Raw genomic sequence first — 14,097 nt, forward strand, 5'->3', positions numbered from 1 at the left:
GTAGAAAGGGGAACTGCAAGCTCGGGAACAAATCAGCACAGCTCTACCCAGCCATGAATCAGTCCCTCAGAAAATGATGTGGCAGCCGTCAGTGATGAAAAACAACCCTCCTCATCGAGTCGTGATGAGGCGAACTGGCGGCTGAAGCTCCAGCAGAGAGAGAGACAGAAAGAGAGAGAGACAGGCAAACAGAGAGAGAGAGAGATTGGGAGAGAGAAAGAGAGGCAAACAGAGAGAGAGAGGGAGAGAGAGAGAGAGAGAGAGAGAGAGAGAGAGACCACCAACATCAGCACCACCACCGTGCAGGAAAACGCGGCTGCCTCCTCAGAGACCATCCCCGACGCCCACACTTCCGGACTGGAGCCTCTGGAGGCAGCTGGGTCGGGCTGCGTCCGTGTCCCGGTGCTGCTTGAGATGGTGACAAGACGGTGAAAACGGCGGCGATGATCGTGTCGTTACATTAGAGCAGAGCTGATCAAACCGAGGCGGCTCTTCGCTCAGCACTCAGAGGGGATCCAGGCTTTGGCCACACTGTCTGTCTGCTGTCAACTGTTGCTTATTTCCACTGTAAATGAATCTTGTAAGGTAGGTGAAATCATTGCATGACATATCACAACGCTGATGAGTTCATTTAGGATTAGAAACACATTTATCATGTTGCTGCCTGATAGTGGTTTTAATGATGGTGATGAGGAGGAGGAGGAGGAGGAGGAGGATGGAAGGAAGGAAGGGTTTGTAAAAAACAAACAAAACATTTACATTTCATCCTATAACTGATGATGTAATGATCTTGTAGCCCAGGGTTTATTTCCCTGACTACGATTATTATCATTAACACACACACATACCTGCCACCTCCCCCCTCCTCCTCCTCCTCCTCCTCCCCCTCCTCCTCCTCCTCTTCATCATCATCATCTGGCTGTCTCTTCTGTCTTTCTGTGTGCACAGTCTTTCACAGAAGGCCACACAAACACATCCCCTCTTCTACTTTAATTTGGACTCACACATGGGGGTGGATGGGTTTCTCAGTAGGAACAGGCTAGGATTAATTATTTTCATTTGCAGTTTATGTGCTGATTGCTTTCTCGATTACTCCACTGTTTGGTCTGTAAAATCTCAGAAAACAGTACGTAATGTCCATCAGGAGTTCGCAGAGCTCAGGGTGACATCTTTAAGTGCCTTGTTTTTCTAACCAAAGAGATTGATTTTACACACATCTTCATATCCGAGAAGCTGCAACCGGCACATTTTTTTTTTTCTGATTTTGCTTGAAAAACAACCAAAACAATTAATCAATTATCAAAATTGCGTCAACTCTTACTGGCAAAACCATCTAAACCCAAATGTTTCCTGTTCACCATGAGAAAAATCCCCTCCGCTTAGACATAGAATCCCTTCATGTGTGTAAAGTCTGGGTTAAATGTGTTGTCATGCCATAGACTGAGGCTGCAGGCAAATTATGCTGTCCTGCATGAGTGCACAGCTGCCATATTTAACTGCTTTAAAAACACAAGATCATTCAGGAAGGTGGGAGCCGATTGTGTTTATTATTTTGCTGAAAAATATGAAAATCCCTGCTTTGTTTGGGCGTCTCTCCTTTGTTTTCTTTATTCTCATCTTCACATTAGAGCTGACACAACTGATTGACAGGAAATTAATCCTCATTTTGATAATTCGTTATTCATTCAAGCTTTTCAAGTGTGAAGATTTGCTGCTTGTCTGTGTCTCATATGATTTTAAATCATATCTCGGCCCTTGAAGTTTGGTCGCACCAAATATGGCGTTTGAAAACCTTCGTTTCTCAACACTTGAAGGCCATTTTTCACTTTTCCTCTTTGAAATTATATATAACAAACAATTACTGAATCAGTAATGAAAATAATAATCCTTTTTGCATACCTCCTACAACTACTACCACCTACAACTACTGAATATCTCACTGTCAGGTTTAATCCCAATATATTTAATTTACAGTGATATAATAAATTCTAGTGATACAGACAAAGGGAAAAGCAGTAAATCCTTTCATTTGAGAAGATGGAACCAGAGAATGTTGAGCATTTTTGCTTGCTAAACGACTTAAATGATTAATTTGTCAGCAAAATTGTTGCAGATTAATTTTCTGTCAATAAACTAATCAATTATTTAATTTGTTTTTACATTTTCTTTCCTTTTATAACTGTATGCCCCTGATACATTGATGCACAAAGAGCAGGACTTGCTTGACCATAAAACAAGCTGCTCATCATTAACTGGACTGAGTTTGTGGTCTTCATGGTTCAATAAGACATCTGAAGCAGAGAGCTCTCCTTCTGTCCATCCCGCTGTCATATGAGAAGAGTTATCATGATGTTTTCTGCAGCTCTGCTCCTCTCTGTCCAGTTAGTGTGTCTCTCTGCCTGGCCTCTGGCCTGGTAATTATCAGCCAGCTTGACAAAGTCATTAATGACCCAGCCAAGCCTGCTGGGTCTGGCACTGACACACACACATAGGCTCCATACACACAAACACACACACACCAAAGTCTGACAGCGTGAGACCAGTGTTGGATACAGGACGAGGAGGCCTTTTTATTTGGGACAGGACGGTGTGTTTTTGGGCTGGGTCAGTCAGTATTAATAACCCTGAATGAGTGTCACTCTAAAAACAGCTGCTGAAGGAGCAGGATGTCAGAACAAGAAAGGATGAGGCGTGTTTGTTAAGATCAGTTTTCCACGATTGTCATTATGTGAGGTGGATTTTAAGCCTGTGGTCACTACTAGTTTTAACTCCTATATCTGTGTACATAGCGTTGGATCAAGAGTGTCATATATATAATTTACAAAGGTTTGAAACAGCTGATGTGTAGGAGGAAGTGCTGTTTCACACTGTTGCACAACAGCACAGTTTCATGGAATGAAATGAAATTCTGTAGGCAGCGTTTTATCTTTTCCCTTAGGAGATGGCACATAAATGCACAGCTTAATGGATATAATTATATATATGAGGATGATGCTGTTCGCTGAAGCAACTTAAGGTTTGAAAGAAGGAATCGATTGTCCCACACACTAAATCACATATACGAATTTTTTATTTGAGTGGAATTCCCTTTGATCGCTGCCTGTTTCTCATTTTGAGATTCTTAGAACAATGTGTGCGTGTGTGTGTGTGTGAGACAGAGACATCACTAAATCTAGGTCTCTTATGAAATCTGGCTCTGCAAGATGCAGCATAAAAACAGGGAGGGGTTGTGGTTTGTGTGTATTTGTGTCTGTGTGTGTGTGTGTTTGTGTCTGTGTGTGTGTGTTTGTGTGTGTGTATGTGTGTGTGTGTGTGTGTGTTATGTGTGTCTGCATGGATGTCTTTGTCCATTTGCCTTCCTGCATGTTAATTTAATCACTGAGAAGCAGAGAGACGAGACATGGTCGGGGAACAGGAGAGGGAGATGCAGGAGATGAGGAAAGAGAGATGAAAGAAACGAGGAGTTTTCTGGTGTGGTAAAAAAAAAAAAGACAATCCCTGCTCGGTGGTTTCCATGACAACAGTGACATCACTGAGGGAGCGCTACCTCCAGAGCTGCTCTGTGTTTGTTTGGGTTTCTGTGAGAAATGTTTGCGCTCAAAGGAGAAAGATTTGTGTTTACATATGTGTATGTGTGTGTGTGAATATGGAGGCATATCTGCACATGTGAATTGTTTATGAGGGAGATCATCAACACACCAAGCCTCTGGTTCAGTCGGTCCGTGGTTACCCACTGTTGCCAGGCAACAGCAGTCATGGCAACAAGTTGAAGCATGATCCAGCGTTGCTAAGCAAAAGGACAGGGTGGGGTGAAATTTTATGAGCACCACTGAGATCCAAATGGATACAAATATCGAAGATGTTCCACATGGTTTTAGGACGTGAAGAAGAAAAACAGTGAAAACGGAATAAAATCAAACCCTTAAATGCTGATTTTAAATACGGAAATCAATATTGTTATTGTACATGGATTTCATTCTAATTTGTTTTATTTTCAGCTCTGCTAGTGCGTACAGCATTTGTCATTGTTGCATGGAGCCAAAACTAATGTCTCATCAACTCAAATGTGTTCATTTGTTATGATTCCAGGTTTATGAACAACCGTGTTCCTCCTAACAAGAGATACCAGCCCACAGAATATGAGCATGCTGCCAACTGTGCCACGCATGCGGTGAATGCGCGCACACACACACACACACACACACACACACACACACACACACAGACTACAGAAAGCGATCATTAACCTCTCACAGATTAAATGACACATTCCGTGAAAACAGGGAAAAAAATCCAGTTACATAACAGATGAATGAGAGACACCTCCACTTTTTTTTTTTTTTAAACTACACCTACATCTTGCTTAGATTTCTGTTTCTCCTCCATGTTTGTCTGTTTGTCTATCTGTGTCTCATGTTTCTTTTTTGTTATGAATTCATTTAGTTATGGATAATCCCCAGCCTGCTGGGCAGCTCGTTGTTGCACTTCCAGTCGGAGGACCAATGGGAGCAACTGTCGGCCTGGGTGTACGGGGCGGGGCTCAGCTCGCTCTTCATCATCTCCACCCTGTTCCACACTGTGGCCTGGAAGAAGAGCCACCTTCGGTATACACACTCAAATACACTCACGTACACATTTCAACACAGTATTTGGACTGGTTCGTAATACTGCAGATGATGAATATGGTTAAAGGATATAAGAGGACAGCATAGCCCCGTATCACTGCAGACACTGAGCAGCGTCCACACACACACACACACACACACAAACACACATATATATATTTATATGAACAGTCCTGATTTGTTTTTGCCATCTGAAACACACTGATGCTACATGTATAAACAGTGTCACTCAGTTGTCATGAGGCTCTTTGGTCTCTCCCTTCAGGTCTGTGGAGCACTGTTTCCACATGTGTGACAGGATGGTGATCTATTTCTTCATTGCTGCCTCCTACGCCCCGTGGTAAACAAACTAGCCTGCCGCGTGTGTATATATGTGTAGGGAGTGTTTATATACAGAAATTGTACTTAGTTGTTCCTGTTCACGCTTTGCCAGGCTGAACCTGCGGGAGCTGGGCCCCTGGGCATGCCACATGCGCTGGTTGGTGTGGGTCATGGCCTCTTTTGGAACCACCTACGTCTTCTTCTTCCATGAGAGGTCAGTTCATATGCTCACACATTTACTTTTATCAGTGTTGGACTTTCCCTCTATTTGTTCATCTAATTCAATTTTCCTCCTGTGTGGCATAATGATCCCATATCAAAGGCCCACTTACTGGCTTTTTCTGAGCTTACAACTGCATCCTGTGATCTTCATCTGCAAATGGAGCTGTGTTATGGCCCCAAGCTGGTCTAAGGGAAAAAGGAGTTCAGTATTTCAGTCTTTTATTGCCAGATATGGAAACTTCATGGAGGGTCCTGGCCAAAATGACAAATACATCAATTTTGACAGACTTTATTAATCCCGCTAGGGGAAATACAAAAAGAAACATGAAACAGTACCTTAAAATAATTAATTATCTGACTGAAATCAAACAACACAATCACAACAATTCTGACCTGAAGATGACAACAGACAAAGGGGCTATAGGCTAAGTCCTGACAAACTAGCTCACAATACCCAAATACTCTGGGTGTGAGCAGGAAACAAGAGTGGTCCAGGGTCCTATAGGTGCAGCTCCTCAGCCTGTATGTGTGTGTGTGTGTGTGTGTGTGTGTGTATATATATATATATATATATATATATGTATATGTATATGTATGTATGTATTTACATATATACACACACATACAGGTAAATGAGGATATATATATATATATATATATATATATATATATATATATATATATATATATATATATATATATATATATATATATATATATATATATAAATATATATATAGCACAGACAGGAAGTGGCACAATATCTCTGTTATCTTTACATACATTCATTCAGTGCAACAGATAATCAAATGTGAAAACTGCATTGTGTAATACAGATAACTGTATTGTAACTGTATCTGTAATGTGGATTGGGGCGTTTGGCCAAATCCTTTTAAGAAGGTCAGTATCTGCACTGATACAGTTTAAGTGTGAAAGTGTGTGGTAGTCTTAACATTAACCATCATTTAAAAACATGAAAGCTCAGTATTGAGAACTGTCCTACACAGAGCCTCACTTCTTATCTGTGAAGAGGAGGACAGAGAAAGGGAAAAGCAGCAGCATACCTCGACAATGCTGACTATGGGACTGCTAAATAGGGTTCTTTTATGTGGCCGGGCTGTCAGAACGAGAGTTTCCTGGAAGAAAATTCAGAAAAAGCCAGTAACTGGACAGTGGAGTTGATGTTAATTTGTAAAGAATAATCTCCCACTCTGAAATCTTCCCCTCTGCATCAGGTATAAGATCATGGAGTTGATCTGCTATACAGTGATGGGCGTTTTCCCCGCCTTGGTCATCCTCTCAATGGTAAGACCTGCAGTCTTTAAGGTTTTGTCATTTCCTGGTAGTGACATCTTTATGACTTAAACCTAATAAAACGTGTGCGTCTTTCCAGCCGGAGCAGTCAGGGTTATGTGAGCTGCTGGCGGGCGGAGCCTGCTACTGTCTAGGAATGGTCTTTTTCAAAAGTGACGGCATCGTCCCATTCGCTCACGCCATTTGGCACCTGTTTGTCGCTATGGGAGCGGCCATCCACTACTACGCCATCTGGAAGTACCTCTATGCCCAGTCGGTCAATCAGGTCCAGACCTCCAGATGACATCAGCGCTGACCTCACAGGAAGTAGCTCCTGTATTTGAGCAACTTCAAGGGGATGATCGGAGCTGTGCCCCAATTCAGGGGCTGCCTCCTTCTTGGATAAGACTGAGTAGCCTCACAGCGACTAATGGTGCATTCAGGCGATGCTCCTCAACTCGTAAAGTCAAACCAATCCATATTCATCACCAGGAAGTTGCCCTCACCCTGCAGACAAAACTAAGAGTGCACAGCCATGCTATACAACTGGATAAAGAATCGGTGGGCAAACTCAGGAAGGTTCATGATAAGTGAGTTTACAGAGCCGATTGTGACTCATGACAACAAACTGTACTAAAGTAATGGTAATTGTATCTATATTTTCTCAGTTTATCTTCAACATACTGTGATTATTATCATTTAAGGGCAGTTATCATGATTTAACAGTGGACTGTTGTGCGACTGATGATGACAACCTGACGCCACATACCTGGTAAATGATTTGAGATGTTTCCTGACTTTATGAATTGATGAGGACATTTGAACGCACCATTAAGCAATTGCTCAGCATGCAATGGATTTTAGTATACTGTAGTGGATACTGAAGATAATAATTGTTGTTTTTGCTAAATGAAGGCTGCATTTGGAGGAGACTTTGCATTGAAACAACCTAACTCTGGACTTCAAAGGAGGCAGCCCCATGAAATGGGACACAGCTTTTTCTTTTGCTTTTATTTTTACTAGTCCAGTTTAGTTCAATAGTAAGCAAACTTTAAGGAATTCTGGTTTCATTCCAATGTTCAGGGGTTAAATTATTATTCTCGGAGATTTCTCTCTATGTGGTGCATGTCCAGGTTCAGCGTTCAGAAGCTGAAATGAAGGCATTGTCTTATTGTCAAGAGGAAGGACAATGTTTACAGTTAGCTGACTTGACTATCATAATTATTTTAGGTCATTATTTACAGTATTATTATCATCGTTAACAGAAGGTGTTTGATCATTTTTAGGAGGTTGCGACATCAGTAATTTACTATTCCAATTCAGAGCACTAGATAGTGTTATTACTGTTATTGTTACTACTGCTATTGTTATTAGTTGTGCTAACTACACTGTAGGACACTATATGGTCTAACGGTGGTTGCTTCAGTTAGTGATTTACTGTGATTTCCAAATCAAGCATGACTGTAGAATGATCTTATTTTATGTTGAACATACAGATATTCATGGTTTTAGTCTTGGAGACTTTACCTGTGTGCTTCCACATTTAGCAGGCCCTACGCAGTAGATTATCAAGCATAATTACTGAATTCTAATAGTTTACTGTTGTTGATTAGGTTTAGTAAGTGAAGATGTCATCAGTATGGTTTATACAGTATATATTTATCAATGACGTGCAGTATATGTTGACTTCATCTATATTTTCTAATGATGTACTGATAGTGTCAGTTGATTATCTTCATCATCCTCACCCTAATGACCTAAGGACCCATTTGATAGAGTTTGTCAAAGCTACACAGTTGAACCTCAGAAGAGAAAACCACTGTCTGACTCAGCACTGCCAGAAGACTGACCTACTGCCGTAACTGATAGCACACTACTACCATACACATCTCACACTTGAAAGGAAACTGAAGCTATAGTATTGTTGAACAATCTGGCCCAATATTAAGGCATCTCAGGTGTGTGTGTGTGCATATGCGTGTCTGGATGTATGCTTGTGTGTGTGTGTGTGTGTGTGTGTGTTGATATGTATCCTGTACTATCTGACTCCCATGAATCCAAAGCCTCTAATCGGCTGAGTCTATGTTTACACGTGAACGCATGTACCTTGAACACATAAAAAGTATATTTGAAATATGTCCGTACTTTTAGTGTTACGCTGTATGTGTTGGCACACGGTATATTGGACGAGCTTGTATAGTACAATAGATGTGGCTAGAGGACCAAAAGGTCATACTCATAGGTGTAAAAAGAATTTTTAAAACCTCTGCTCTTGTTCAACATCTTTTCACTGCTATCTGTCTCTCAGGATTTGGATCATTTGGGCTTAAAAGCCTGTGAAGCCACATTCAAGGACCACTAAAGCTGCTCCGGTTGTTCGGGCGCTGTCTGCAGCGACGAAAATGAACAAATAGCCGTGAAGCTGCTTTCTTTAATGCTGGCATGACTCCATACAGCTTCACTTGCTTACACACATCCTCAAGTGGGGAAGTAGACCCAATAGTTTTCTGCAAGATTTACAGAATGGTAATATTTATAAAATAAGCAAACAGAAGAAAGCTTTAAACCAGATAGAACATACAACCACTTCAGATATTATAGGAGATGTATTTATAGATTATAATAAGGACCTAGAGAGCATACCATTGCTGTAAAATCTACAGAATTTAAATTTATATTTGCATCAAAATACACTGTGATGTAAAGGCTTATGAGATGAATGTGCCAGATTTCCTTTCATTCAATTAAGTGCAGTAGTTCCAGAGAAACATTACTGGATCCACACAAAAAGCAAATCACTTGATGGACAAACTTTACACTTTTTTTTAAAATATATCCTGCTAACTAGCAGACAAACAAAATGAAAACCAATCAAAGAGACGAGACTGACAGCGTCATCTTTTTGGCAGAGGTAACAAATAATCATATATTATTCAAGTGTTATAAAACAAATCTGCATGTTTTTAGTCGAGGATCAGTTGTGCAGTGTTCTCCTCTGCTGCCTAACTGCTCCTGAACACATCCTGGGGTCTCAAATGTACTTTCATCTCAAAACTTGCCAAAAAAAGAATTCATTCCTCAGTAACTAAACATTTCTGCAGTTACAACTTACCAACCAGCACATGAATGCATCCTTATACTGTAGGGTCCAAAAATAAAATCATCTAGTGACAAAAATGCCAAAATTCAACCAAATATGCTCATTAATTTGTGAGACATCTCACTGACAAACACACCAGGATTAACAATATCCTCAAATTAAGTTCTTATCGTTGTTTATTGTCATTGCTTTTAGTCATTAGTGGCTGGTTATTTAATATCACAGTGAACAGATTTATCATTACAGCAGATTGGGAATTGTCACTCTTGAAACTCTTCAGATGTATTCTCATATTTAAGAGTATTTGTACTCTTAAGTGTTTACTTGAGCCTCTGAGAAACACCAAATGATTGAGAGTTCACTGTTTGGAGTGCTCGGGGGTATTAAAGCCTATCATAGCCAGTATTTTGACTCGCTCCACATGCAGGTTTGGTGACAGCGAGATGAAATATCTGAGGATATGACGTGTGTCTGTCTTGTCTTTGTTATTATACGTATCTGTCTCATTCAAACATTCAGTGCCCACCTGACTTTGTATAGAGTTTTATAAACTCTCCATGAAGCCCTCATGGACCCTCTGTACATTGTTTATAGACGCTCTGTGATTGTGGAGCTGCTGACTCTGTTCTCAGTGCTGCTCGTGTTTTCTTTCTGGTCGTAAAAGACTGATATTATCTCATATTGTTTCTCTCTCTAGTTTTCACATTGGTTTTTTGTGTCTGTGGTGCTTTTGTGCTGTGATAAGCCTATATGATGCCAACAATGCTTTTATCTTTTCTATTTCTCTTGTAATAAAAAAAGTTTTTTCAAGCAGTATTTTCCTGGAGTCAGCGTTTTATGTTTCACCTCCTTGGAATTAAATATTTTTTTAAATTTTTATATTTTGATTTAATCAAACTTCCATGTCAAGCAAGTTAAATCAGGCAGAAAGGTCATAAATAAACATATAATATACTTTTTTATCCTATTCTAATATCTATTGTATTTCTTTATTTAAAGAAAAAAAAAACTTTCAGTCAAAATGATAAAACAAAAAAAAAGGAATACAAGTAACAAAACTCCTTCATCCTCTCAAAACTTTAAAGGCCCCTCATATTAAAATTTACACCTGTATTTGAAGGTCCTACTAGAACAGATTTAAAAGATTATTTGTCTCATATCTGACACGACTGCTGCAGCTGTTTTCAGCATCTGTCTGCTCGCTCAACAGTCCACCGCTTTGCTTCCGCCTTCGACAACTTTGTGTTACCAGGAGCTGGCGTTGGTGAGGAAATAATGATGAATCAGGAGGTTTTCAGTCCACCTGCTGTAGGGATGGAGGAGGTCACATGATCGACAGGTCCCCTCCTGACATCATAAGGGGAGCCAAATCTAAACGACATGTTTCTCACACATTTACTGAAAGGTGGAGCAGGACAAAAAGAGAGCAGACGGTCTTCTCTGAGAGTTTGGCAGTCTCTAGACACTAGAAGCGTTTAGAAGACATTAAAAAGTGCATTTTGCATAATGTGGGACCTTTAACTGTATAAATGAGACATTATGAAATAGACTAGGCACCTTATCCTGATTGGCGTATTTCACAATTTAATGGTTATATTAAATATTTTGTATTTATGTACTCTTATTATTATTAAATACCAGTATTTGTTTCATATTAAACAGTATAGATGCCTCCATGTTGGCTCGTACCGCCGGTGTCCGCCAGGCGGCGCCGTCTCCGGCTGCCAGAGCAGGTGCGCCGAGGTGAGGCGGCGAGGAGAGCTCGGCTCTTTCCGTCGCTGCTCGGCTCTGAACCGCTGTGGATGTGGGAATGCGGTTGCCGGAGGCAGCGGGCATTGCTGGACACTCGGCGGAGATGTGCGCACAGACACCGGAGCCCTCAGCGGCTGGCTGTCGTCCAAGTTAAAGGGCTGTTTGGGGGGAATGTGGGTGGGAGCCCCGGACGGCTGTTTGTCGCTCGGAACAGAGCATCTGGGTCTTTCCCCCCCAACACACTCATTTTCCCGGGGATTTTCTACCTTGTCGGGAGAGACGGGAATGAGAGAGGAGCCAGGAAGGATTCCCCAGCACTATGGAGCCACGCATTGCAGGCAGCGTGAGTACTAACGCAACAGACACCCAGGAGAGCCCCCAGGGGACTGGGCTTGTCACTGCCGGGATCACACCTCAACTTTTCCAGGACCTATTTTATCCACGAGTAGACGCGCCACAGCTTGTTCCAACCCTCGTAGTTTTAAAAAACACATATTTAATTACCACAGTTGAGTGTTCTGGTGTAGAAACAGTGTTTAGAGCTAATTGATAATTCATTGTGTGTGATGAGGAGCTCGTCCGCGGTCATTAGACACACCTGCCGCCCATTAGAGGCCGGGGCTGTTAGCTTTTAGTGCCGCGCCTGACGACTCATCAGCGGATTAATTTCTGAGGATTTTCTCCTGCCTTTGTTGCTACGGCGGTTGCTACTGACGACCACTGAGCCCAAAGTCGTAAACAGACGGCCGGACACGAAATAAAGGGCACATCCACAGTATCACAAGTTGTGTCCAGTTATTACCCAGCCTGTTAAAGGTGTCAGGTGTTTCTCCACGCAGGTTTTATTTCTGACCTTCTCCACGTCCAGACAAGGACAGACAGCATGTCAAAAGCTGCCTGAGGAGTTGCTCTCTCTGTGGCATGATTACCAAATGTAACACTACCTCCTGGGTGACAAAACACAACCCACCAATGCAAAATTTAGGCCTCTCTGTGTTTCTTGATGTGTGTGTATGTGTAGACCCAGGATTGAGTTAACTGCGGCCAAGTAGCCAGATTACTGTGGATTAGCAGGCATTTAAAATAGTCACGTTATCCCACCAGTGCTTGCAGAGTCAGCTACAACAACACCTTTCAGGCTGCCTGCCAAATATTTTGCTGAGAAGAAATGATGTACTGGGCAAAGTGGATAAATGCACAATCAAAAACAGACTGCATGAGGTGCCGCTTTCATCTGCTGACAAATCTGCTGTCACACCGGCTGTGAAATGTTGAGCTGCCTCCTGATGTAGCCTGCATGAAAGGTCTTCATCAGTCAAAAGAGTTCAGCCAAAGCCAGGAGTGAAGCGTGACTCACCTACTGCAGGGACATGGGCTGGAAACAAACCTGTTTATTGAGATAAAATGCATGACCTGGATGCAGGCAGCTGGGAGGAAGAAAAAAAAAATGCAGTTAGTACACTTGCAAGGGAAGCAATGCAACAACAGACAGAGGCAGCGATATGCAAAAATACAAAATATTTGAAATTCATGGATTGACAGAAAAATATTTGTTGGTTCCAGCTTTTCCAATGTGATGACTTCCTGCTATCCTTTGTTTTTATATTTTATTTGTAAAGAAAATGGTTGTTTTGGACTGTTGGTCAGACTAAATAAGCAATCTGAAGATGTCATGTTAGGCTGAGAGAACTTTTGATTAAAAAATCCAAAAAATGAAATTGAAAAGCATTAAAGAAATAAGTCCTTAGTTTGTCGACGAAAACAAATTTTTGCATTTAAAAGGTGCAAAATGGCTTTCCAATGAATTTTCTAAAGAATTTAAAGTGAACCAGTCCTGTGTTGTGGTATGTTAAATACTGGATTTCAATGTCATATTTCCTATTGTTGGTAATTAATTAATAACAGTTTGATTTAAAAAAAAAAAAAAGAAAAGAAAAGATTTAGAGCTCCTAAAAGATTAGATGCACTGTAATTAAACCAATTCAAATCTGAAGTCAAAGGTCCATATGTGAATAAATTCGCTACCAGTTATCAACTACAGACACAACTGCGTTTTTAAAAAAGAAGTTTTCTATGTAAAAATCCACTTTTTATTTGGAGGTTTGGCCTTGATATGAACTATGCTGATGGTTCCCAAGTCAATAAATGTCTTTGGCAGGCGATGATGTGATGTTGATTTGCAATTTTGGCTGTGAAAACTACTTACTTCTGTCAAGACATCATTAAAAAGCTAAAAGCCACATTAACATAATATGAATTCCTGATGATCTGGAAAAGAAGCTAACCTCAGTGATCCAGGACTCAGTGGGGACTCCTCAGTTTTGCTTTAAACTGGCATTAACCTCTTCTTTTTTTTGCTTCTCCAGTGTGAAAGGTGACAGTGAAATGAAATGCAAAGCATCTGACTTTCAACTGTAAAGGTTTACCTGGTGCTAACGCACATAGGAGTGATAATACGTGAGCACATCAAGGTACTTGCCCGAAGTGCGCGTGCACACACACACACACACACACACACACACGTGCAAACAGTTTTTGTTATTTATCTGTTCATTATGAATATGTTTTACACAAAATAGATTTAGAGTAGATTTTCTTTACCTTCCAGATCTACAAATGTTTCACAAGTAAGTGTGACATGAAGCGGTGTGTCATTCATCACAGTGCATGGGCTTTTTCATACGAGTGTGTGTGTGTGAAGGTGTACGATGAATTTACATAAAACATTTAAAATGTGTTTCCTGGCTCACCAGTTGTGGAGTTTGTGAAGCCAACAGCAGCAAC

General features: G+C 41.0%; 1 protein-coding gene across 1 annotated transcript; it reads left to right on the top strand.

The window, feature by feature from the left end:
- Positions 1–500: 500 nt before the first annotated feature.
- Positions 501–6,873, top strand: LOC139198969 (monocyte to macrophage differentiation factor 2-like). Its single transcript, XM_070827966.1, has 7 exons — positions 501–585; positions 4,090–4,171; positions 4,444–4,604; positions 4,891–4,965; positions 5,059–5,160; positions 6,404–6,473; positions 6,562–6,873. The coding sequence occupies exons 1-7, from the start codon at positions 572–574 to the stop codon at positions 6,763–6,765; spliced, it is 708 nt and encodes a 235-aa protein (XP_070684067.1). The 5' UTR covers positions 501–571; the 3' UTR covers positions 6,766–6,873.
- The last annotated feature ends 7,224 nt before the right edge of the window (positions 6,874–14,097 follow it).

Source organism: Pempheris klunzingeri, chromosome 3 (genome assembly GCF_042242105.1).
Source record: "Pempheris klunzingeri isolate RE-2024b chromosome 3, fPemKlu1.hap1, whole genome shotgun sequence".
NCBI classification, from domain to species: domain Eukaryota; kingdom Metazoa; phylum Chordata; class Actinopteri; order Acropomatiformes; family Pempheridae; genus Pempheris; species Pempheris klunzingeri.

Coding starts and splice junctions, on each gene's coding strand:
- LOC139198969 (XM_070827966.1), top strand. Junction 4,172..4,443: donor CCAACTGTGCCACGCATGCG/GTGAATGCGCGC, acceptor GAATTCATTTAG/TTATGGATAATCCCCAGCCT. Junction 5,161..6,403: donor GTCTTCTTCTTCCATGAGAG/GTCAGTTCATAT, acceptor CCTCTGCATCAG/GTATAAGATCATGGAGTTGA.